General features: G+C 39.0%; 2 protein-coding genes across 2 annotated transcripts in view; one reads left to right on the top strand and one right to left on the bottom strand.

Moving 5' to 3' along the window:
* LOC129365279 (uncharacterized protein KIAA1522 homolog) overlaps positions 1 to 19009 on the top strand; it is a 30840-nt gene extending 11831 nt beyond the window's left edge. The window contains exons 3-8 of the mRNA XM_055038402.1: positions 12548 to 12691; positions 12797 to 12840; positions 12928 to 13063; positions 13832 to 13942; positions 14028 to 17993; positions 18213 to 19009. Of these exons, the coding sequence (XP_054894377.1) occupies positions 12548 to 12691; positions 12797 to 12840; positions 12928 to 13063; positions 13832 to 13942; positions 14028 to 17993; positions 18213 to 18274 (4463 nt within the window). The 3' untranslated portion in view covers positions 18275 to 19009. The remainder of the gene's footprint in view (positions 1 to 12547; positions 12692 to 12796; positions 12841 to 12927; positions 13064 to 13831; positions 13943 to 14027; positions 17994 to 18212) is intronic.
* An 856-nt stretch (positions 19010 to 19865) lies between these two features.
* LOC129365278 (zona pellucida sperm-binding protein 3-like) lies at positions 19866 to 23181 on the bottom strand. Its single transcript, XM_055038401.1, has 8 exons — positions 22687 to 23181; positions 22504 to 22616; positions 22318 to 22424; positions 21422 to 21596; positions 21219 to 21333; positions 21061 to 21140; positions 20893 to 20978; positions 19866 to 20503 (listed from the first exon to the last, which is right to left on the bottom strand). Exons 1-8 carry the CDS (start codon positions 23155 to 23157, stop codon positions 19923 to 19925), a joined length of 1728 nt encoding a protein of 575 aa, XP_054894376.1. The 5' UTR covers positions 23158 to 23181; the 3' UTR covers positions 19866 to 19922.
* Between the last annotated feature and the right edge of the window lie 310 nt (positions 23182 to 23491).

Genomic DNA, 23491 nt, shown 5'->3' with positions numbered 1-23491 from the left:
CCCAGAGAGATTTGTGTTTGTTCATTGGAAGGATGTTTGGATGCTGACTTCCACTCCCTCTTTTGGCCTGACAAATCATCTTCGTTGATGTGCAAATGTCTCTGTTCTTCCATTACTAACCTGAATTTAGTGTTCCTTAAAAGCCGAGGACAAGATGTACATCTTGTTGATGTTTTGTGTACTTTACTGCAATGTTGGTGCCAAATTAACTAAGGAGTGCTTCATTCTTTACCCTCTAGAGACAACATACGACAAGAATTGTGTGTCTCTAAATAATAGTGAGTAGAAGCCTGCTTTGAGAGAGCCTGTTTTAAAGAGAAGTGTTCATAAATTACCTAGAAAGTTGCAACAACATTTGACTTTTCCCAGAGCTGCTCTTTGCAGATCATGTTGGAGCTTGTAGAGCCACTCTCGTATATCAGCAAGTTTTTCTTTGCCAGCACAGTTTCTCTTTGTGAGACCAATTTTCTTTGAGTCCATTGCAATGTGAACTGTCAGTTCTAGCTGCAGTTCTAGTAGCAGATTAATTGCACTTTAATGCAGAAGACATGAAACACTAACACTTCATGTTCAAACAAAAAAAAAAAAAAAACAGCCTCGCTTTCCCTTGTTATTGAGTGTGCTTAGAAAAAAACAACAAAACTGGAGGCTGTGTTTAGTTTCTCAGGACTGTTTACTTGTGTTTGCCTGGCAGCACTTATGATCCTGGCTCACTGCTTTGCAGACGGAGGAGCCTCCACTCGTTTATTTTGCTGCATGTTCTCATAGTGGAAGCCCAGATCGTAAGAGGGGAGGGTGCTGGGGATTTCCGTGTGATCCAAAAGTCATTCAGTCTCTATCACCAAATGAAACCTACAGCACAGGAAAATCTAGACAGTCTTTTTTTTAATATTTAGAATTGTTTAGTCGTCTCTTTTGATAATGCAATACATTGACGTCAAAGCTGATTCAGACATACATTTGTGGAGTCAGTTGCAGAACCTTTGCACAGTTCTTTTTTTGTTTCTTTGTTTTTATTGGGAAAAAAAAATCTGTTTGAGAAAGCAAACTTTGAGAAGAGATAAGATCCTTTTGTCCTCTTTGCCAAGGTCATTTTAGAGGCTTACACCATCCGAGTTCACAATCTTTTAAGCTCATGCACTCATTTGGATCTTATTTTCTAAAACAAAAAAGGTAAAAAAAACATTTACGCATATGTATAACGACACCTCCAGACATGCTTTCTAAATTATGTACATTTCCACCTTAAAGCACCAGGCCTCAGGGAACCAAGCTGCTTATTACTACAGAGTTTGAAGTTTGAATGTTTGATTTATGTGTAACGTAGTCTGTGATTGAGCCCTTAGCAATGATCACTGAAGCAGCGCTGGCAACAAGCACAGCACAACAGATGCTGTTGATGGGGAAAGGAACTCCTAAAATACAAAGTAGCAAGTTTATTACAGAACCGAGTTATGTTTTAGTGCAACATTTGCTCAGAAAAGTAAGTCCCTCCAGCTAAGGCTTTCTAGTCACTAAAAGCCTGGTATGGCAGGCAAAATGCCAGTTAATTAAAAGCCATGCCAGGTTTGTTAGGAACGGGAGGCACCCGGGGTTCTGGGTTCGCGTACCTGTCAACAATTGTACTGAAGAGGCATGTGCATATATGGGGAAACTACGATGTAACTAAGGGATTTGCAGTTTCGACTTTGTGATCAAATGTTTTGTGATGTTTCTGACTCCGAGACACATCGGCCAAATTACTTTAAAAAATTGATTTTCTCCTCCATTTTTTTTTCTCAATCTTCAGTTTCCTCTCCATGTTCTTTTAATTCCCATTTACTTTACATTTTGTGAGCAGTTTTGCACTGTAGACCCACTAAGCTACTAACTCAGATAAGCTAATATCTGAGTTAGTAGCTTAGTGTAATTTGACCTTAAGTTTCAATGTCCCTAGTTTATATGTTAAAAGTCTTAAAGTAAACTTGGTTTCATCGCATTAGATTTATCTCACACTAATTTAAGTCCACATATTCAATAATTCCTATAAAATGTCTGTAACCGACTGAATTTCAATTTTTAAATGTATTAATTTTTTATTTTGAATTCTTGTTTTCTTTGGTAAATATGACATTCTTGCACATTTTTACTCAGCCACTCAAGTTCACTTGATGCATATTGATTTTTATAAGTCAAAGTGGTCAATAGAAATATTAACAAAATTGTCATACAGAAATAAGATCCAACCAGCAGTTCCCAGACCACATAACCTTCATGTTATCGTCTGTTACGGGAAGTTCATCTACTTTAGACGCTGTGTGTGAGACTGATATATAAACATGATGTATATGAGTCAACCAGAATGTCTCCACCAGCGAATATGTAGCAGCTAAGCTGGCAAAGAAGATTCTGCTTCACATAAATTGTGACCGAATACAAGTTCAGGCTTATTATGGCCAGAACAGTGAAATAAGTAATATGTCTGTAGTATTAGCAATAAGCTTCTTTAAGTATTGATATGAGCTGTAGGAAAACTGTCTGTACCCAAGACAAATTTCCTTTGGGACAATAAAGTTCATCTCATCATCTTAACTTCAACATGCACACCGAGAAAAGTGATGGCAGTAGTGAGATCAGATATTTCAATTTTTTATTTTCTCTTGGACATGATTGAGCAGCTTGACCTGCTCAATCATTCCTTTGAATTCCTTGTTTGCCTTTTCATCCAAACCCCTTGTAGGCTTATCTCACCCTTTGCTCCTATAGTGGAGCTTTTCTGTAAACATGACAACTGGAGCTGATCCAATCAGAGAAACTGAACAGAAGCAGGCCTTGTGATAAGCCCTGACCTTCTGAAACCTTTAGTTTTGTTAAACCATTGATTCTGCTTAGTCTCATCTGTTGATGTTGCATATTGCATCTTGAAACAGTCAAAATGAATTGTCTTTACAGTTTCTTTTTCATTTTAGTTACTGCTAAAATGAAAAATGCATTTGCTGCTCATATCATGCTGTCATTTGACTCAACTTGAAACTCCACAACAAGTTTTTCTCCTCCTTCTCCTGACTTTTCTGTACTGCTGGTTTCAAGAAAAATTGACTTCAGTGTAATGAAAAGCACCCTGGCTAACAGCTGATTAGGTCTTGCAGCCCAGACTAGATACGTTCTGAAGGTCACCTGTTTGATCGAAACACTCCCTGAGATTCCTCACATTCCTGATCTTTTAGATATTTCTTTGAGGAAACCAGAAAACTGAGCCCTTTGTGTTTGATTGAGTTTGTTTACAGTTTGCATACCAGGATCAGACCTTTTGAACTGGCTAATTTGATTTCCTTTTTTTTTTTTTTTAGTATCTGATAAAATGCTTTTCTTCCCAGAAGTGGCATTTTAAATCAGTTGACGCTGACTAAATCTTGTGTAAGATATTTGGGAAGCATTGCACATAGGCATTGAATAGAAACTTGATTAAAATAGAGATTTACCGAAAAGATTTTTTTTGGACAATTTCTAATCTTTTGTTTTTGTAAATCTGAGATATCTGTCAGCATATCCAAATCCAGCATGTTCAATCACAAGTTGAAAGCTCAACAGGGATTATAGTGTACTTCAGTTTTAGTGTACTTCGTTCATCCTTTCTATTGTCTGCTGAAATTCTTGCTCTCTTTCATTCCCTTGCAGCCTTAATGGACTTTGGACATGTCTCAACATGCTATAGAAAATAGTGTCTTTTTGTTGTTGCTTTTCTGTAGTTAATCTATCATGATGCCGTAAAATCTCACTGATATCAAAAATGTCTACCTTTTGGTATTCTTTCAGTAACAGCACACATACTGAAGAGTGTTATTACAGAAACCTAGTACTTATGTATTACGTTCACTAATAAGAAAAAAAATGTGATTTTCAGAAAACATTTTCTTACTTGCAAGTTTTCAGGATCACACTCCAGTCACCAGTTCATCTCTTGAATTATCTCCAGATCGAAGCTCACATAAAGCTTCCTAGGCTGCTTTTAAGGCTAAATTTTTACACAGCAGTTTTTGGAGGAAATTACAGATTGTGTTTTGCAAATATGAGAAAAAGCACGGAGAAACGATTCCTAGCGATTAAAAATCAAACCAACTCCTCTGAGTTTATAATGACTGGGAGACACAAGTTACAGATTCCATCTTTATCTTTGAAAAAGATTGTGCCTGCAATATATTAGGACAAATCTATTCATTAACTGTTTTCTCATTTATTTAGGAAAGATGTGAACAGAAAATGAATATCATAGTTGATGCAGCAAGGCTAAATGAATATAGCCTTGTGTTTTTATGATCATGGGTGGTATTTGAATCTGGTTTTGCTTTCAGACAACTTTTTTGTTCTAATTTAAATAATGAAACAAATGAGTTGTGTTGTATCATCTTATCATAAGATCTGCAACCCGCAGCCCAGTGCACTTCCTGCTTTTGAAAGCTGATGTATTTTCATTCATCACTTATTAGGAAAGTAAAGAGAAAGTATTATCTTTTATGCCATATATATTAAGAAGGAATGCATCCAAGAGTTACAGAATAATGACTTTTGAGGACTTGACTCCTACTTTAAATAGTTTGTTCATTTTGTAGTTGGTTGATATTTTGCCTTCGCAGCTATTAATACAAGAAAAATGTCAACAAAGGTTTGTCTGACTGGAAAAGCTGGCAGGTGCAAAACTATTCAGTTCTGTTCAGTTTCCAATATGGCTGCCACACAATAATATAGCACATTTGTTGTTTTTCTTCTGATTAAACCAGAGGGACACATGGAGCTGTAGAAACTGTTTGTTAGGATTCTCCTGGAATAAAATAAAATTATATCCTCCTGTCTGATTAACACCACAAGCTGCTAGATGGCACATAAACAGTTGCATCATCTTTATAAGTAGCAGCAGACTTTCTTTTGTCTGAATTTGACTTTTTTCAAAGTGCTAAAAAACATGACACATGAAGCTTATCCAATCAGAGAAACAGAAGCAAGCAGCTAAAACTCGGTGTTTGGCTGTGCTCAATTTGGTTGTGCATTGCTTCTCAGATCTGAACTTTACCTTTTGAGACAGATGCAGTGAAACATCCCAATGACTTCTAACGTCTTATTTTATGAATAGAAGATTTTTGATAACGCATTGCGCTCCAAACAAATTCTGTCTTTAGTTAAAACTTTTTGTCAGGATTCAACAAAAGTTTCAAACTCCATAAAATTTAAGGCTTTTCCTTTTAAAGCTGTTAGATCCTGATCAGTTTTAACATCACTTGGATTTGCTGCTGTATCTCCATGAATTCTTGTGTGGACTTTTCATGAAAACTTGCTGAAATGGAATTGTTCAATTGGCTGAAATGCCACACTGCCTTAAACAGAGACAAAACATACAGCAGCAGAAGGCATCTTTGTTATTCCACATGGCACAAAAACAAAGAAGAGCAGAAGAACAGGTTTGAGAAAACTGACTTGAGATAGTTTCGCTCTCTCTGTTTCTTGGCGGGAAGTAAACAACTGCCTCTTTCATTAACTGTCGCTTTGACGGAAATTATTCGCTGAAATGGTTTCTGACATAGCTTTGTGACTACTTTTTATTTGAGAACAAAAATACTATTTTAAAGGCTATGCATTTTGTAAATATTATTTTTTCATGCATTGGCACAGTAAGATTTAATATCTGAGACTCGTTTCTGTCTGAAAAACCAGAAACAGGCAAAAGAAAACTCTAAAAGACAGAATGATGTGGACACCCAAAAAATGTTTGGCTTTGATTATCTGTCACCTAAACAGTTGGGCAACAGCTTCACAACAATGACCGGGTTTTCAGACCATTAAGTAGGATTTTCTAACAATAGCTGAAGAGCCACCACACCCACATGTGAGATGCAGTCATATTTAGGTCACTTTTAATAATGAGGATTGCTAAAAGTTGGAGCTGTTCATCTTAACTTCCACTAAATGTGCCAGCAGGGTTTTGTTGCATCATGTTCCCTTCACTCTTTGTTGGGTTAGTGCTTGGTTTCATTTCTAATGAAGCCAGCTAATAGCAACAGGGATCATTTATGAAATGAAAACATTGTTTCATTGTCAAGATATGCAGAATGTGACTGTGGTGTTACTTCAGTTGCACAGGTTATTGTCAGAGAAGGGAAATGTTTGCCAGCATACTTCTTCGTGGAAAAGTTTTAGACAAAAAGTTTTTTGTCTAAAGTTGCTCTTATCAGACTGAGAAATAGCTAAATCAATACAATGGCCAAAAAGGCTTTTGCAATGATTGACCAAAGTTCAAGAACTTAAAAAGGTCCTCAAAACTCACTGGTAAAAACTGCGACAAATGTTTCAGTGGGAAATTATACGTCTCCCGTAAATAGATTATTTTGTGATTTTCAAAAAAAATAAATATTTATTTTATATCATTTTGTATTTACCTTGAGGTGAAAGCAGAGGGTTTTATATGGAAGCTTATAGCTTAAAGCAGCATCGTGTCAAACTGGAGCATAAAAAACATTAGATGTTTTGGGCCATACCATTATTTATTTTCTATTTAGAAGTTTTCAGAGCAAGTCTGAAGTTCAAAATATACAGAATAAATGCTGGTTTCATATTTAAAGTAGAAGTTACGGTAGGCTACAGTAGCTTTTTGTGATGTAGCTTCATTTAATAATCTGCACTGGTACCCAAACCTAAAAAGCTTTAAAGGTTATTGTTGGATCAGCTTTGTATAAGTTCTTCCAAAATTACTTTCGGTAACCACCTATAAAAAGTTTTTAATACTTTTTCTGACAGGTTTTCAACTCTTCAATGCATTTATTGTATGAGTCTGGACAGCCATTGCCTGGCTGACAGAGACAAACACCCCTTGAGGTGGTAATTTGAGTATAACTTATAACTTTGTTTTATCGTCTGTCGCACATATAGTAGAGACTTTTGGCAAACTAATGTCATTAAACGGGCAGCAGCAGGTCTGAATATTTTCTGTTCTGCTCACCATTTTCAAATATAATTAAATTTAAAATAAAGACTGAAAGGTTCTGAAAATAAAGTGAGGAATAAGTTTTCACCCACCTTGCTGTGAGGTTTCAGATGGATTGGCCTGAGAAGATAACACGTCCATTGACGTGTGCGTTGGGTTAATTTGGGAACTGTTTATTTTGTGAGGAATCTGATACATCCTGGTTTCCTGGGGAATCAATTGTGTCATCTGATGCTGATCATGGCATGTGACTGTACACCCCACATGATGCAGGTATATCTGTTACCTGGATCCATGTTCTTCTCACAACACGTTTTCCAGCTGGGACTCTTAAATTTGACTCAATGAAAACCATGAAAGGAGTTGATGGAGAAGGTTTGACCTGGGTGCATTAACATGCATGTCTACCAAAGTTTGATTTCAAAAGCGGTACACCTTCTGTCCTTTCCCACAGTGATCACATAGCCTTTAGTTAAGTTTGCACTGATTATTGAGGCTTAAACACCTGGCAGATGTCACCCTCAGAACTGCAAAGAAGATCTTTGCATGGTTGTCTTCCTGATTTAGCAAAACAAGGTAAAAGAGCAAGTTAGGGCAGAGACCGGAGGTGTGTGTATGTGTGAGACTTTGCTTCATTCCCACATCAATACCAGTTTGACTGCGGCAAGACAAACTGAAAACTTGTGATTCGGTCTGTTGAGAAACTGATTGGCTGCATTTAGCTGTTGTTCAGGATTTTGGAACAACCGCTAACAGTGGGGGACTGTCTTTGAGTCCCCCGCACTGCTGGCAGAAGACTGATGTGTTGCAGAACCAGAAGGAACAGGAAGAGTTTCTTCTGTTGTAACGTACTGCCATGAAAACTTTTGGTTCTGTCTTAAAAATGTATCTAATCTCAAAGAATCACTGTTGCACATCTGAATATCTTTTCAATTTAGTAGTTTAAGAGAAATTTAGCTATTCTATTTTGAAAATATGAAATACATTTCTCTTCAGCTCTCTTTACTCTGATACCCCAAGTAAAATCCATTGGAGTCAATTCCCTTCAAAAGACACCTGATTGGTAAATAGAGCTCACCTTCACGTAATTTAATCTCAGTGTGAATACAACCATTCCTTTAGGGCTTTTAAGGATTGTAGAGCATAGTAAAATAACATAAAGAACAAGGAATATATCCGACAGGTGAGGTATAAAGTTGCTTTGAACATCTCGCAGCACACTGTGGCTGGAAAATTGCAAACCTCCAAAGACATGGAGGTTTGCCTGGTTGGCTAAATTGACCAGCCAGGCAAAGAGAACATTTATTAGAAAATTAGTCAAGAGGTTCATTGTAACTCCAGATGAGATGCAGAGATCTGCAGTTCAGGTTAGAGAGAGCTTGTTAAAAGTCCTACTTAAATTTTCCCAAGTCTGTTCTCCTTGCAAGTAAATCTAGAATCTCTCTTGTCTCTCTCTTCTTTTTGTGGTTTTTGTGGAAATGTCAGGTTCTTTGAACCTGACATTTCCTTAGCAGGAACAGGGAGTGAGGTTAGAGTTAATGGAACTAAATACAGGTTAATGCTGGGTGAAACTTGTTAGAGGCTGCAAAAGACTTGAGACTCGGACAGAGGTTAATCTTCCAGTAGAACAACATCTCTAAATGTGCAGCCAGAACTATATAAAATGGTTTAGATCCAGTCATATTCATGTGTTAAAAAGCCCATTACAGATTTTTAACATCTGGCCACCCCTCTTTCCTGGCTGGAAAAATTATTTGCCAGCTAGTTTAATAAAAACATGGCAGTTCCCATTATGCTCATTTGAATCACATTTTATTTAATTTTAAGTAGTTCTCCATTTTTAGTTTGTTTGCTTTTTTTATTTATTATGGCGTTATTATACCCCAATTCCCTCATTTCACCACATTCAACACATGTTCCAATTAGTCTTTCTCAAGTTACAAAATATAAGGTTTAGGCAGATGGTTGGTTATTTTGTTGTGATCTCATCTGAATTTGTCTACTTCCATGCCAAATAAATCCTAACAAAGCTGCTTTTTTTTTTTCTCCTGGCTTCCAAACTTGACTGGAATAGTCATACACTCAAATCCATCAGAATGAACATCCAAATCTGAGATGTAAACACGAGTTTATTGAGTTCATAAATGATCAGAAGCAGGTTTCTGACAATCCAGCAGTGACAGATGGTGTTATTAATATGGACAAGATTACAGAGTGAAGGACGAGTGATAGTGTGGGGCTTGTGTTGATGAGCAGGCCTGCCCCACCCATCACTATAGTCGTCTCCAGTTCTGTGTCCTGTCATGGTAACTGGATAGGGATTTTCCTAGGCTCACTTAGCTGTGCATGCTGAGCAGCTCTCTGTTTACACATGTGGACAGAAGGCTGTTAAACTAGAGCTTTGTTTTTCTTGTCTTAAAGTACCGATACCACTCGTCCATTTCTTTGCGAAGTGTTTTTGTCTGACTCATTTGTTAGGATCACAACCATGGGAATGTTTTCCATTTGCTCAGATGTCAAACATTCCTCCATGTCATGCCTGTTCAGCACACCAGGAAGTGAAAAATCTTCACACTCAGTGTAAAATTTACAGATAACAAATTAACAGAATTTGGAGGGTTCTGTCAACACCGAAACAGCTTCTGGAGATTTTGGTGCCTCTCCAAATCATGCAAGTCAAATTAAAAATGAACATTCTGTTTTTCATGTTTTTGACTGTTTCTCTGGACCTGCAGGCTGCTGTTGAAAACATGCTTTTAAGTGTGCTTCACTTGACTGATTTCAGTTCACCTACTCCATCTTGTGGCAAAACAGCAAAGATTACATCTCTGTAAATGAACTCAAAGGGAAAAAAGAAGTTCAAATTTCTGTTAAGAGTGTAGTCAGGAAATGTTGATTTTCAGTATGTCTTAAACTAATTTGAATTTAAATACTTTATTATTTATTGTTTAAAATACTTTGATGTTTAAAGTATTTTAAACATTTATTTATTGTTATGGTTTATGGGTAAATAAACTTCTAATTATTGTTTGTTACAATTACGTTTTATCATTGACTCTTCATCAGTTGTAAGCCATAATAACTACTAGGTGTAAAAGCATATTCAGCATCTATTTGATCTACATAATATGTGAATTTCACTTACATTATTTGTATTGCACGAATGAAAAAAATAGTCATTTTTCCTAATATTAAATGTAGTTTTACATTTTTAAGTGAAAGATGAAACACTAAGCAACCTTGATGCCCCTCTACCTTTTAAGCCTTGACAACTCCTGCTTTTCTCTTTCTGAGATTGTTAATGAGGTCAACATCAGCAGCATCTGCTTCCTGGCTGACCAATCAGGGGTGAGGTGATGAGGAACAACAATGAGAGTCAGAGTATCTGTTTAAGTGTGAATGGAGGGGTGTTATGTCAGGAATTAGGCTAAAGAGGATTAGTGTCTGGACTCTGTTGTCTATTGGCTGTCCAGTCGCTCTCTTATTGGACCTTCACTGATGACATCAATGTCATCAAAACAACCCTGACTGCTTTTGAGATGTTCTTCGTCTGTTGATCAAAAGTCTGCTTATTGAAAGTATATCTTTGTCCTTCAAGACAATTTTTGTATATTTTACTCTGAACCTTTGGATCACTTTTTATCTGAAATAAGAAGTAGAATGGTGGTACTTTCAACTAATTACTTTAGCTTATATTTTAACTGCTTTCCATCTGTTTTGAAGAATAACGGTAAGTGAAAACAGCCTTATTTGCTTTTTGAAGCAGTCTGATATTTGTTGCTGCTCCCTGGAAATCTAAAGTATTTTATTATTCATTTTCAAACAACAAAATTTACATCAGGAGACTTTGGTAAGAAGGTGAATGTTATATGTTAACATTTATCACCTTTATAGAAACAAAAAAAACTGTGTTTTTAAAATGTTACTCAAGACATTAAAAGGAACTTAAATTAAGCCTACCTGTAAATAACTAAACAGTTTTGTTTTCTGCATCCCAGAAGCTTCTGTAATGCTGTTACATAGAATGAAAGTGAAAACTGGCAGCAGTCACTAAGCTAATTCCAGTCTATCTAAAGAAGTAGTGCGGCTAAATGCAGAGCAGTTCTCACGATTGCATAAAGGTCTTGTGATAGGTTGATGATCTGAGTGTTTAATGTTTTGAAGTACAAGATAAAAATAAATTTGTTACTTTTTGTTATTGATGTATACTTTGATGTATTGGGGATTAGTCTACATACACTAGAATTATGGATCACCTATTGCTAATGGATCTCAGTGGGGTCACAGTGTTAATAAAAATCAAATATTTAACACAACTGTAGAAATCAACCAAATGAGTCCTTAAATAACATGTAAGAAAGTGGAATGGTACAGGGGATAAGTATTGAGCATATATAATGAAATTAGTTTGTTTAATTAGCAAACCATTGGTTTGTAATGGCACCCTCAAGATGGTGCCATTACAAACCAACTAGTCTAATTTTTTCTCACATGCTATCTTCAGTTCTTGGAGGTTCTGGTTGATGAACCTCCAAGAATTGCTTGGAATTATTGTTCAACGTTCAGATTCTTATCAACTGCCAACTTATCAATTTCATTTTCTTTTTCAAAAATCAAATTAAAAGTTTATTTTGTTCCATGCCTGGAATTTTGTTCAGATTTTTATCAGGAACGTCTTAGGAAATTTGTCTAGTCATTCTTCCTTCAGTTATATGAAGTCTGCCAAAACTATATGCTGGAAAAACAGGCCCACACTATGATGTTCCCACTTCTAAATGGCAATGTCTTTGCATATTTGTTGCGATAAATCCATATTTTCCTCACGGTTGGGTTTCTCCAGTGTGGTTCCAGCACTCTCTGTGACCTGTCAGGTCTTTCAGGATGAACATTTCTTTAGCAGAAGAAATTGAACTTGCCACACTTGGAAAGTATTAAATCTTTCTGAAGGTCTTTTGACTGCTCTGCCAGCAACCTTGTGAGGAATACCTGGTTCTGGTTGTCTTATGATGAAATTATGTGTTTTCCATTTTTTGATTATGAGACTTATCTATATGTCTGTAAGTAATACGTTTTAAGTATGGTTCATAGCAATCAGGTTATACTGGCTTGAAAGAGATCTTTGCTTACATCTATCATGACATTTGTCTTGTGTAGTGTTGATAATTAAAAATCTTTTTAGGACTAAGCCTTTAGAGTTTGATTATTACACGTAAGGGGCAGGATTACTTTCTAAATCCTGAAAGATTTTAGCTGTTTTCTAGGCCTTCTATGTTTTTTGAACCTGGTGTTTTCTATATATAGTCCCTGTGTCCCAACACTTCATTACCACGTAATGCGCATATTACTTGGATTGTTATCTGCAGTCTGTGTAGTTTTTATATCAGTAGGTTTCACAAGAAATAGATTTATTGAAAAAACTTAGTATTTTTACACACGTAAGGTAAGTTGAAGTCCTACCTATTATTTCTACTCCCATGTATCCATGTGCGTCTCATTTCTTACTGTTCTGGTCTCTGTTTCGTTAGTGTTTGGTCAAAAGAAGTTTCAAATTGTGAGCTTATCTGGTTTTCCTTTTTTGCTTTTCTTTCATCCAAGGAGTTCCAAAGCTGAATGATGATGACAAGACTCCAGCTCCCCCACAGTTCCAGGAGAATGTCTTTATCGAGAGTAGCAGGTCCAAGTACATGGAGGACCTCCACACTGAGGCCCTCGAGGGGCTGAAAATGATGCAGGAAGAAGGTATTCTGATGTGATTAATTTGAAAGGAAGGGATGTTGTTACTTATACAAATTTGCAGTGAGTCTGAACATATGTTTTACATTTTTTTTTTTTTTTTTTTTTCAGAAAACAGTAATGGAGTGGAGTATCAAGATAATGAAAGCACAGTTGTAAGTTTGGCATGCAATTTTATGCACACATAAATGAAATGTTTTTATTATCTATTAAATATATTTTTACATCTCATTTTATCCTAGTCGACTGTGACGGTCCAGACAGACGGGGAGAGTGCAGGGTTCGTGACAGACAGCACCATTCCTGACACATCCTCGGTTATCTCGAGACAGTCATCAGTATCCGCAAGATCATCCCGCTCTGGACTCACCAGGCAAGGTAAAGTGATATACACAGTATTTATCTCCTTATCATCCCATAGATTTCACACTTGGATTTGTTGTCTTTTACCCTGCTTATACTTCCTTTTCAGTGTTTGTTTTTGTATGAAGTTTAACCAAAGGTTAACATTTTTATTCTAAATTGGCATAGCCTAATACAACAAAATGTGGTTATATGACTCAACTTGGTAATATCTTCCACTAAAGATGCTCAGAGGTTTCATTCTATCGGGGACTAATATCACTTGTCATATTTCATTATACTCAGTGGGTCCAATTTTAAAAGCAGGTCAAGCAATCTGATTTTAAGTAAGGTGTGATATAAAATCTTGAGAGAATGCAAAATTTAATTCACTTGTAAGTGAAATTTGAGCATTTGAATGGTTATTAATCCCAGTCATTCATCAAACAACTTTAACTCGGAGGACAAAAAAAACTGTTCTGCAATGTAAGTACATTGATTTGGGGGAAATCAATGTACTCGATTTCCCCCAAATAGGTTGGAATGAAATGTGCATCTGAATTGGCAAAGGGTATAAATGACTTGGTACCATTTTTATTATTTAACTAATTTCAAGCCACTTTACAAGAAACAGTTGTTTCATCATAAATTGAACTTGTTTAAGTACAATAGAAGCTATTGAAGTTTGATTTATTGTATTCAGATCTGTCATGTGTAGGTAGGAAATGTAACTTATTGTGTCTTATTCTGAGAAGATAAAAGCATCTGTTTTATATAGCTTCCTGCTTTCCTTTGCTTTTCCAGCATCAACATTCAGACCACTGAACTCTGGTAAAAAGTCAGAAAAAAGCAAAACACGAAAACGTCACCGGAGGACTGTTGCAGGGATTCCACGACATGTTCAGAAAGAGCTTGGTATGCAGCCAATTTTTTAAACAATATAAAATATTTTGTTGCTTGCCTGTAAATTATTATTATTATTATTTTGTACTCCCATCAGGCTTGGATAGAGTGGGATGGACGGTAAATCAGCGGCTGGATGAAGAACAGCTTTACAACAGCGATACAGATAACAGCCCTTTGACTGTTGGGCCAGAATCATCAGAAGAACTTGGTTCCAGCCCTCAAACCTCAAACATCATCCATCCACTTAGTAAAGAGAAGGTGGCGCAGCTGAATGCTGCCCATGCTGCTCATAGAGACGACCTGGCACTGCTGCGCCGTTTCACTCCTCTTTCTGAAAATGAGCGGAGACCTCGGTCCGTGGCTGTGCCGTGGATGACTACTGCATCCAGTATCCAACAAAAGCCCCCTAGCCCAGTCATGACCATGTCACCCCAGGCTGCATACATGTCTAAAATAATTCCTAATGCTGTGCTACCACCCTCCATTGATGTAGTGGAAATCAGCCGCAGTCGAAGTCGCAGCAGTGTCCGCACGGTCAGCAAGAGGAGCCTGCTGGTGTCCAGCCCAGCTCCCTCTCGCGCTTCATCTAGAGCTTCTTCATCCAGAACCACTTCCTCTAATATTACCTCTGTCTCCCGCTACAATGGTCCTATTCTGTCTGACACTTCCTGTTACAGCAGTTCAGATTCTTCAGAGACCTTGGTGTCTGATTCTTCTACCATCTCCAGCAACAGCAGGCAAAAAATGCCTCATAATGTAGATACGTCTGCTAAGCATTATAAGGTCAATAGCAATTCTTCTAATGGCACCTTCAACACCAAGGTCCTAATTAAGGGAGATCAGAAAGACGGGCAGTTTGTGCGTAGCCTCTCTGTCATTAAGTCCAAACGAGCTCCACCTCCTCCAAGTCGCTCCTATTCCCTTCACAGCAAAGTGAAACGGCGATCACAGGATCTGGTAGAGCTTCCAACAGAACCATCAGCCCCTAGCGAGGAAAAGAAAAACCATAAACCTGTATCATCCCCATTGCCCTCCTCCTGTGTAGACAGCCCTGGTTATCACGGAGATACCAGCTCTCTGGATGACTCTGCAGGTTCCACATTATTTGCTTCAAAGAAATCTCAGCTGTTGGCACCAAAGACAGAGGATTCAAAAAAGGCTCCAGCAACAGATCGCAAGGATGCTTCAGAAGAAAAGCAGGAACAGTTTCAAGAGAATAAGCACACTCGATTATTGTCTCCATCCAGTGGATACTCCAGCCAAGATGGAACATCCCCACAACAGCCTCCCAGCACATCTCCAAAGGACAAGAAGGGGTTCTTCACAAAGCTTCAAAAGTTATTCTCTGGGCCAAACTCTTCTAGTTTGGCTCCAGTCATTTCGACCCAGACAGAGATTGCTGAACCTAAACACGACACAGTCAGCGTCAGCCCCTCAGTTCAGACCCTGAGAGAACTCTTCAACATCCCTCCCCCACCCAAAGTCCATGCCCCACCACCGCCTCCCCCTGAGGTATGGGCTCACAGTAAACGTTCATTTGAGTTACTCCTGGGACCTCCTGCTCCTGACAACCCTATTGCCATCATAAAGAAGAATCCAAAGGACAGGAGACAACAGAGACAGTCTCCCTCTGTGTCTAGAGAAGGATCTGTAAAGAGCTTTGCAGTAGAAAGAAGACACAAGAACACGGCGGTAACAGTAGAGCCAATAAATGAATCGCTAGAGGCAAAGAAAGTTCAAGAAAGTGGGATTTTAAATGTAGAAATTCACAAAGAGAAGATTGAAAGATTGTCTCAGAAGGAAGATTTGAAAGGTAACGTTAAGGAAGAGAAAGAGAGCGAATGTGACATTTTGAATGGGATGTTAGTGAAGGATATAGAAAAGTGTGAAAGAAAAGGTCAGAAAACGTCCAGCCAAGCTGCAGAGGGAATGACAAACACGGCTACGTTAACCACCATTTCATTAATGAATATTTCTTCGTCGGTGAGTGGTCCTCTTCAACTCAGCACCATACAGACCACTGAGGCTTCCAGATTGGTACAAATTGTTTCGCCTGAATCATCCTGGCCTCCGCCTCCTCCACCAATGGCTCAAGGTAGCGTCAACGGAGCAGAGGGGCTAGATTTCCCACTTCCACCACCCCCATTCTTCAGTGAGGAGGGAATGATTTCACCTGTTCAGGTGCCACCGAATGGGAACAGTTATGGTTGCAAATCATCACCTGGAGCTGTGTTTAGTAGACAAGACGTGAAAGGAGATTGTATTGAGGTGCCTCCATCACCAGGTATCCCTCCACCCCCGCCCTATACTGCTCCCCTTCCACCAACCACTGAGACTGAAAAGGGCTCTGTCCCACCAAAAGAGTCTTCAGTATCTGCTTCACCAGTTAAAGAAGTCCATCTTCCAACAGAGGTTTCTAAAGACTTTACTCTTCAATATACCCAGGAAACATCTTACTCCACTGAACAGGCAGGTCCTCTGAGAAAGTATGTTGCGCCTCAGAGTATTCCACCCCCATCAACACAGCTACAACCGTCAGAGCAGGAGATAAATCCTCCAGACAAGAGCACCCCACCAAAACCTGAAACTAAAGAACTACCAAACAGTATTTTAATTCCTCATCAGCGTATTCCTCCCCCTCCTCCCATAGAGCCTCTGCTCAAGTCTTCGACTGATCATTCAGGAAGTGAGGAGGCACCAATTTTACCACCATCTGAGTTCAGAAATGCTTCTCCACTAAAAGAGGCAGAAGAAATTGCTTCTACTCAACCTATTAGCATTCCGTTGGCTCCACCTTTGCCAGCAGAGATTCCTGCGAACATTAACCATAAATATGGTCCTCTGAGCATAGAAAACCAACACCAAAATACAGCTTGTGCATCTGATGTACGTAGAGAACAGACGAATGTTATCACCCCTTCCCTCTTGAAAACGGTCAAGCTTCGCTCATTTGAAAATCGTCTGGAACCCCTTGAAACTCAAGAGCAGGCCTCTTCTAAAGGTGTCCTGAAGGACCTTACTTCTACAATAACATCATCACTTCTGCAGATGGTCAAACTTCGGTCTGTGAACAACAGCCCTGAACCCACTGAAACTTCTACAGGCGAAAAAGAGGAAGAAACACCATCTTTTCTCCAAAAGGTAAAGCTTCGGTCCATCAACAACAGCCCCGAACCAGCTGAAGTTGCCAAGGATTCAGGCGAGGCATCAGTGTACAGTGCCACCACATCCTCTTCGCAGACAGTCATGCTTCAGGCTATTAACAACAGCCCTGAACCCCCTGAAGCCACCAAGACTGCAAGCGAATCATCAGTATCCGATGCTACACCATCTTTTCTGCAGATGGACAATCTGCAGGCTATCAACAACAGCCCTCAACCCTCTGAAGAGGTCAAGGATGCAACAAAAGAGTCTGTGAAGACCAGTCCCGAACCCCTTGAAGCTAAAGAGCAACCAAAACCTGAACCAACAGTGAACCAACAGCTCCCTGACAAAGAGCTCCCAACCTCTTCTGTCACTAGTGAGGCTCCTCAGAAACCCATCAGAAAATCTCTGATTATGACCTATCCCACTTCCTCATCTCCACCTGCCACCACCACCTCTTCACCAACTCTGTCTCAGTCTGTTGTAGTTTCAACTGCAGCTTCGCCAACAGTTGTCTCTCCAATGAGAAAATCACCTCCTGCCACAACCTCTTCTGGCTCCATGAACCTACAAGAGGTCATCCGCCTCCGGACAGCTGCCAGATCAAAACAGAGTTCTTCTTCTCGGCTCTCACCTTTGTCCCCTCGAGAGTACCTTAAATCGCCGACAAGTACTGCAAGCTTTATCTTCTCCAAAAGCAACAAGAAGGTAGTGATTGAGACGAAGCAAAAGCAAGAAGAGAAGGAAAATGTGCAAAACAACGTGGACGATTCCACGAGTGAAGGAGAGTCAAAGATAGGAGGGAGAGTGCCACCACCTGTAGCGAAGAAACCGAAAGCAAAAGGTAAAGAGGCTGAGACAAGTGACGCTGTGGAGCAAACTGCAGGACAGGAAACACAGCTAGATGGTCTCAAAGGTAAGAGCAATTTGAATAAAGAGATCAACTTGTTTTATTGATCTATGCCTGAAGGAATAAATGCTTTGAAATATTTTTTTAACACTATTTAAATGACCAGTTTTTGTCACGCCCAGAGCTGCTTGCTTTAACAGCCGACATTCAAATCAGCATCACTGCTACAGTCCAACCCCTTTCACATGTTACAAATCTAATTGTATCCTCCCTTTTCATCTGCAGATACCACAGAGGAAATAAACGGAACAGCAGGTACTGTTCAGAGCGGGACATCATCAGCATGAATGCAAAAGCCTGAAGGAGACCTTGGAAGGACTAAATAACACTGACTTCTTTTTAATGCAACTGTTTGAGAAACAAATGGATTTGAATTGATAGGGTTCTTGTTTTCAGAATTTATGCGTTAGAAAGTTGTTTGAGTTTCATGTTAATGGTGTGGGTCTTAATTTTAATTCATTCATTTTACATTTTAGAGAAAGCAAGTAATGTGTATTTTTCTTGCCAGAGGGACTTTTGTTCATGGTACTTAAGATGTGGAGGGCGTATGCTGCCCTCTAGTGTCAACAAGTGACTGCACCACTTAAAATATGTCCTGCTGAATCAAAGCTTCAGTCTTTGCTTGTATCAATGGGATCTTTGGGAACTGATTTGTGTTTCTATAACATCTTTGTTTATTTAACATATCTAATAGTTTTGGATGTGTTCCAGAGTTCTGTATATTTTCCAAAAGAGTTTCCACACCAATTATATTTGTTTAAAAAACTATATTAAGTTATTTCTGACGTTTCATCTGACTTCCCTCGAGAGGATTTCACGCAATGCAAAGTATATTGTTTAAATTTGCAGTCATTTGTCAAATCAGAAAGTCATTATGAAGCCCATTTCATGCTGCTTTTCGTTACTGATGGTGGGAGCGATGCTTTCCACTCACAGTTCCAACTTATTTTTGTTCAAACTGGTTTTAGAGGCTGAAATGGAGGATATAATCATTTATAATGAAAATTAAACACTGAAACAAATTGTGTGATTTTAATTTCTCTACCATGAGTGCTGCGAAACTATTGCCTCCCTTACAGATTTTCTGCAATTCACATCATTACATACATTTAACAAAGTTAACCTGATTAAGGTGGGTGGACATGTCAAAATACATCTGCTCTCCAAACCTAACTAGTTGCACCACTCTTGGTATTAACCACTTCTATCACATGTACAGTTATCCTATTTGACTGCAAGTATGCTCGTTTTCTGAATTGCTATTTTAGATGATCTCGGTCATTTGGGAAAAGTCAGAGCTCTTGTTTTTGGTCTGCAGTATTTTTATTTTTATTGTTGCTCTCCTATAGATGCCATTTTTAACTCATCAATTATAACCACCAACATGAAATGAAGCAACTGGAGCATGCAGTACTTGAATGTTGTGAGATTCACTCTTGCAGTATTTTTGGTAGGAAAATCATTACATGTTTTCAGTATTTGAAAATGGCTCCAACTTAGAAATCTCACGTGTGAATAGAGTTCAACAGAACGAGTTAAATGAGTTCATTCATTGGTTCCAATTATAAAGTTTGATTTGAACTGCATGTAAAAATATGTATATATTTATATATACATAAATCAACAAGGGGGTCAAATACTTCTACAGTACTGCTTAAGCTTTTAATTTCAAGTCCAATTTTTTGTTCAGATGCTGCAAAAATCTAATGCACATTTGGTTTTGCAAATGTTCATACAGATGGAAAGATGAGGCCATTAAGTTTTAAGGTGACAACAGAAAAAATGGTTAACTGTGCCACTGAATATTTTTCCTATTCTTAAATGGATTAATTGAGTAAAGTTTGAGTTTAAACTTAAGTTATCACAAGACACTTTAATCATTGGATTTCTGTCATTTATTGTGCATAAGCAAGTCAAAAACAGATGGGTCATGTTTTATGTCCATGTGAAATACCATGTTCCCTCTTGTTCATCCACCTCACTGTCTTCATTCCTTCCTTGCATCCTCCTCCTGTCCACATCCCCTCTACATGCATGTTTCTTTGTTTTTCCTTCCTCCGGGTTGGGGGGCTTCAGCTCCCCCTCATGGACAACATCAGGAAACGTCTCCTTGAAATGTACCTTTGGAAGAAGCAAATCTTTCACCTCAGTGATTTCGTCTTCACTTGCCTCGAAGACTTCTTCATATCTTGATTCACCTTCCCCAAACTCATTGAAATCTGATAATTTGGGTTCATTCCACTTGTGCTCCAAGACCCCCTTACTGTCAGCCAACTCTTCCAGTCCTGGTTCCACTGTTTCTCCACGGATGGTTTCACTTTCTTTATCATTTTCCTTCTCATGCTTTTCACCAGCTGCATCCTCCCAACGTTTTTGATCATCATTTAGGTCTTTGTAATGCAGTTTGTCTTCATCTTCTCTCCCCCTGTTGGCTGCAGATGGGATTATTTCTTGGTACCGGTTCTCAGATGTGTGTGGCTGATCAGAGATCAGTAAGGGTCTACTGACAGCAAAACCTTTGGAACAAAAGACCAGAAGTGTTTGGTTCACTACAAATGTAAAGCATGAAATAAGATGTATACATAATATTGCATTTACTAATTATTTAATAGATTTTAAATGATAGTTGGTTGACTTAAGATCACTGGGTCTTGTCAACAGCAGGCTTAGATTGAGGTATGATCGTCAATAGCCATGTTTGAAGATGGATTGAAATTTCTATTGAGATTTTGAGACGCTTCAACAATCCAGTGAAAAGTTACATTTGACATTTCTCCATATTATGGTCAATATTAATTACATTTTAAAGCATGTGTTATGTGTAAAACAGAGGAATTAGTACAAGAAGATTTTCATTGAAGAGTGCAAGTGTCCTATAAAGGTGAGGACTTAAGGATTGACAAACCTTCCAATGCCCTCCGTGGTTTAGAGGTCACACATGTTGAATCACAGCACTCGCATATTGAATCCTCACCTGTGAGCGCTCGCCATCTGTGAAAGAAAATGTACAGTTTACCGTTTACCTAGAAACAGTAAATGGATAAATAGATACGCCTCTATAATCATTGCTCACCTATGATCTTGGTAGGTGCAGGATTTTTGAGCAGGCCCCGGTTCCCCTGATGTGACAAATAACTTGCAAAAAATGCTGACCTAAAGAGGACAAATTACTCGCATCACTTGCATATTTAAAATTTAAAAATCTTTCGCACCGTTATTCGCCATCCTCACCTCAGCGTCGGGGTCGACTGTAAACTGGAATGTCCTCAAGGAGAACCTTAGGGTCTTGTCAGTCCGAGAAACAAACTGCGAGGATCCAGGTTCATGCTTGCTGTCCAGCATACACCTGGAGATTCAAAAGAAAAACAGAATAAAAACATTTCCATATATGCACACAGCCAAACACCTAAATTACCATTTTCCTGAATACATACCCAAAGTTGTCTATTAAGGTGTATTTAAGGGAGGATTTGGAGCCACTGGAAGGTGTTGCATAGCAGCTGTTTGTGTACAACTTTAATCCAGGAGGAAGATGAGGTGCAGAGACTTGGATATTAACAGTTTGTCCCAGCAGGTACACCTGAGACTTGGCTGGTGTTCTCCAGGAATCTGAGCCATTTAAAAAGTCAGTTATAAAAGTAGTATTCAGAATTCATTTAAAACAATTCACTTAGGCCTTTAATGCAGGAACTGTGACCTAGCAAGGTTTCTAATTCTTGGGGTTGATGTACTTTTAAAAATATTTTACATATGTACACTCAAGTTTTTTTTATAGCTGTTTTGTTATGGCCGTGTTGTGGACTTTACATTTCTGATTGCTTGGCATTTGTCCAGCAAACAATCTTCAAAATGTGGATAAGTAACAAAAGCCCACAGCCGGTTGTTCCTGCAGTGCCTTATCCAATCATGTGAATCGAAAATTTGTAAGAAAAAAAAACATTTCTAAAGTAAAGTTAATCCAAGAATTTGGGTTAGATTCACAAGTCATGTGGACTTCAGGACGGGGATCAAAACTATCCCCGTCATAATATTAAGACACTTCTTCACCAGAGAAATCTTCAAGACAATCTTAACTACACTATTTAGAAGAAGTCCTAAAAGGAGGCTAAGTGGGAAGACTAGCTCCAAATTGCTTGAGGTCCAGTGCAAGTTTTCCACAGTGAAGAAATGTTCAAACATGTCAAGTGAAATATCACACTTTGTGAAAAGAATTACCTCCAGAGTTTGGAACAAATGACAAAAAATAAATAACATTTTCAACAACATTTAAACTGATTGAGCCGTCTCTAGGGCTTAATAGAAAAACTGTTCAAAAAACTAATCATTTTACCATCCATTAAATTGATCTGGAACTCCATTGGACGCCCCTTCAGCTTTTTGCGCAGAACAACAGTTTGCCAGGTGGGCTGCACCGCCAGCTGGTAAACTGCATGGTGCCTGAAACACAAGGGATATGGAAGTCGTTTGCACTTTCACAGTCACTGTAAGCATTAAAATGAAGAGAAGCAAATCTAACCTTTGATAATGACACTCGATGTTCACATCGATTTGATGCGCTCTGCTCGGAAACCGTTTGGGAGACGGTTCATAGTGGAGCACGTATTTGTAGACCAGATAATCGTGCGGCAGCTGTGCGTAAGACAGTTTAAAATGTCTCTTTAACCTGACAAGATAGATAAAAATGCCGCAGCATGCTTACCTCCCGCACTCCATCGCACGCAGTCAGGGGATATGTGAAGAGGAGGTCGCCGTGCGGCCTGGAGATGCCGTTGCTCCTGCAGTCGCTGCCCAGCGTCAGCTCCTGCGCCTCCGCGCCCAGACCGTAGAAAGTTGGCTTGACCCGCACCACGAAGTCCGAAGGGGAGCAGGTGACAGAAACGTCCGGTGCGTACGCCGAGTCCGCCTTTATCCAAGCCTCTGGCTCCCCAGGAAGCAGAGAGGGAGTCACCAGCGTGTAGGAATGAACCGACCTGAGCTGAGACAGAGGAGGCGCATGTCTGGAAATCCTCTGGACGGCCCCTCTGTCCTCTGTGGGCGACGAGTTAATGACTTTAGACACTTTTCTCCGTGTGGTAAATACAGATTTATGTGAATCCGCTTCCCAGCAGACAGAGCCGAGCGAGAACCCGCAAATGAACAAAATAATGAGAAGATGCCGCTGTGTTTTCATCGCAACAGAGCGCTGGTTTCTGCATGTCCCCTTCGAGCCGCGCGTCAAAACGCTCCAGTCACGGCTGCCGGTCATTATGAGATTAAACTTCCTGTTGCCCAGGAAGAAAAATGTGATTTCAATAACCTTCAATATGCGGGAAAAGTGGTGGAAATTATTTTTGATAACTTCAATAAAATGGTAAATGGAACTTATAAAGCGTTTTTCCAATCATTTCACAACTCAAAGCGCTTTGCACTAGTCACACATCCATTCGCACTCACAAACGCTAATGTGAGAGCAATTGATGATGATGTTGACATCCATTTACACACGTTGACCTGCAGGTGATTTG

The sequence above is a fragment of the Poeciliopsis prolifica genome, unplaced genomic scaffold, assembly GCF_027474105.1.
Source record: "Poeciliopsis prolifica strain line A6 unplaced genomic scaffold, Auburn_PproV2 SCAFFOLD013, whole genome shotgun sequence".
NCBI lineage: Eukaryota > Metazoa > Chordata > Actinopteri > Cyprinodontiformes > Poeciliidae > Poeciliopsis > Poeciliopsis prolifica.
This window is presented reverse-complemented; position numbering and strand designations above follow the sequence as displayed.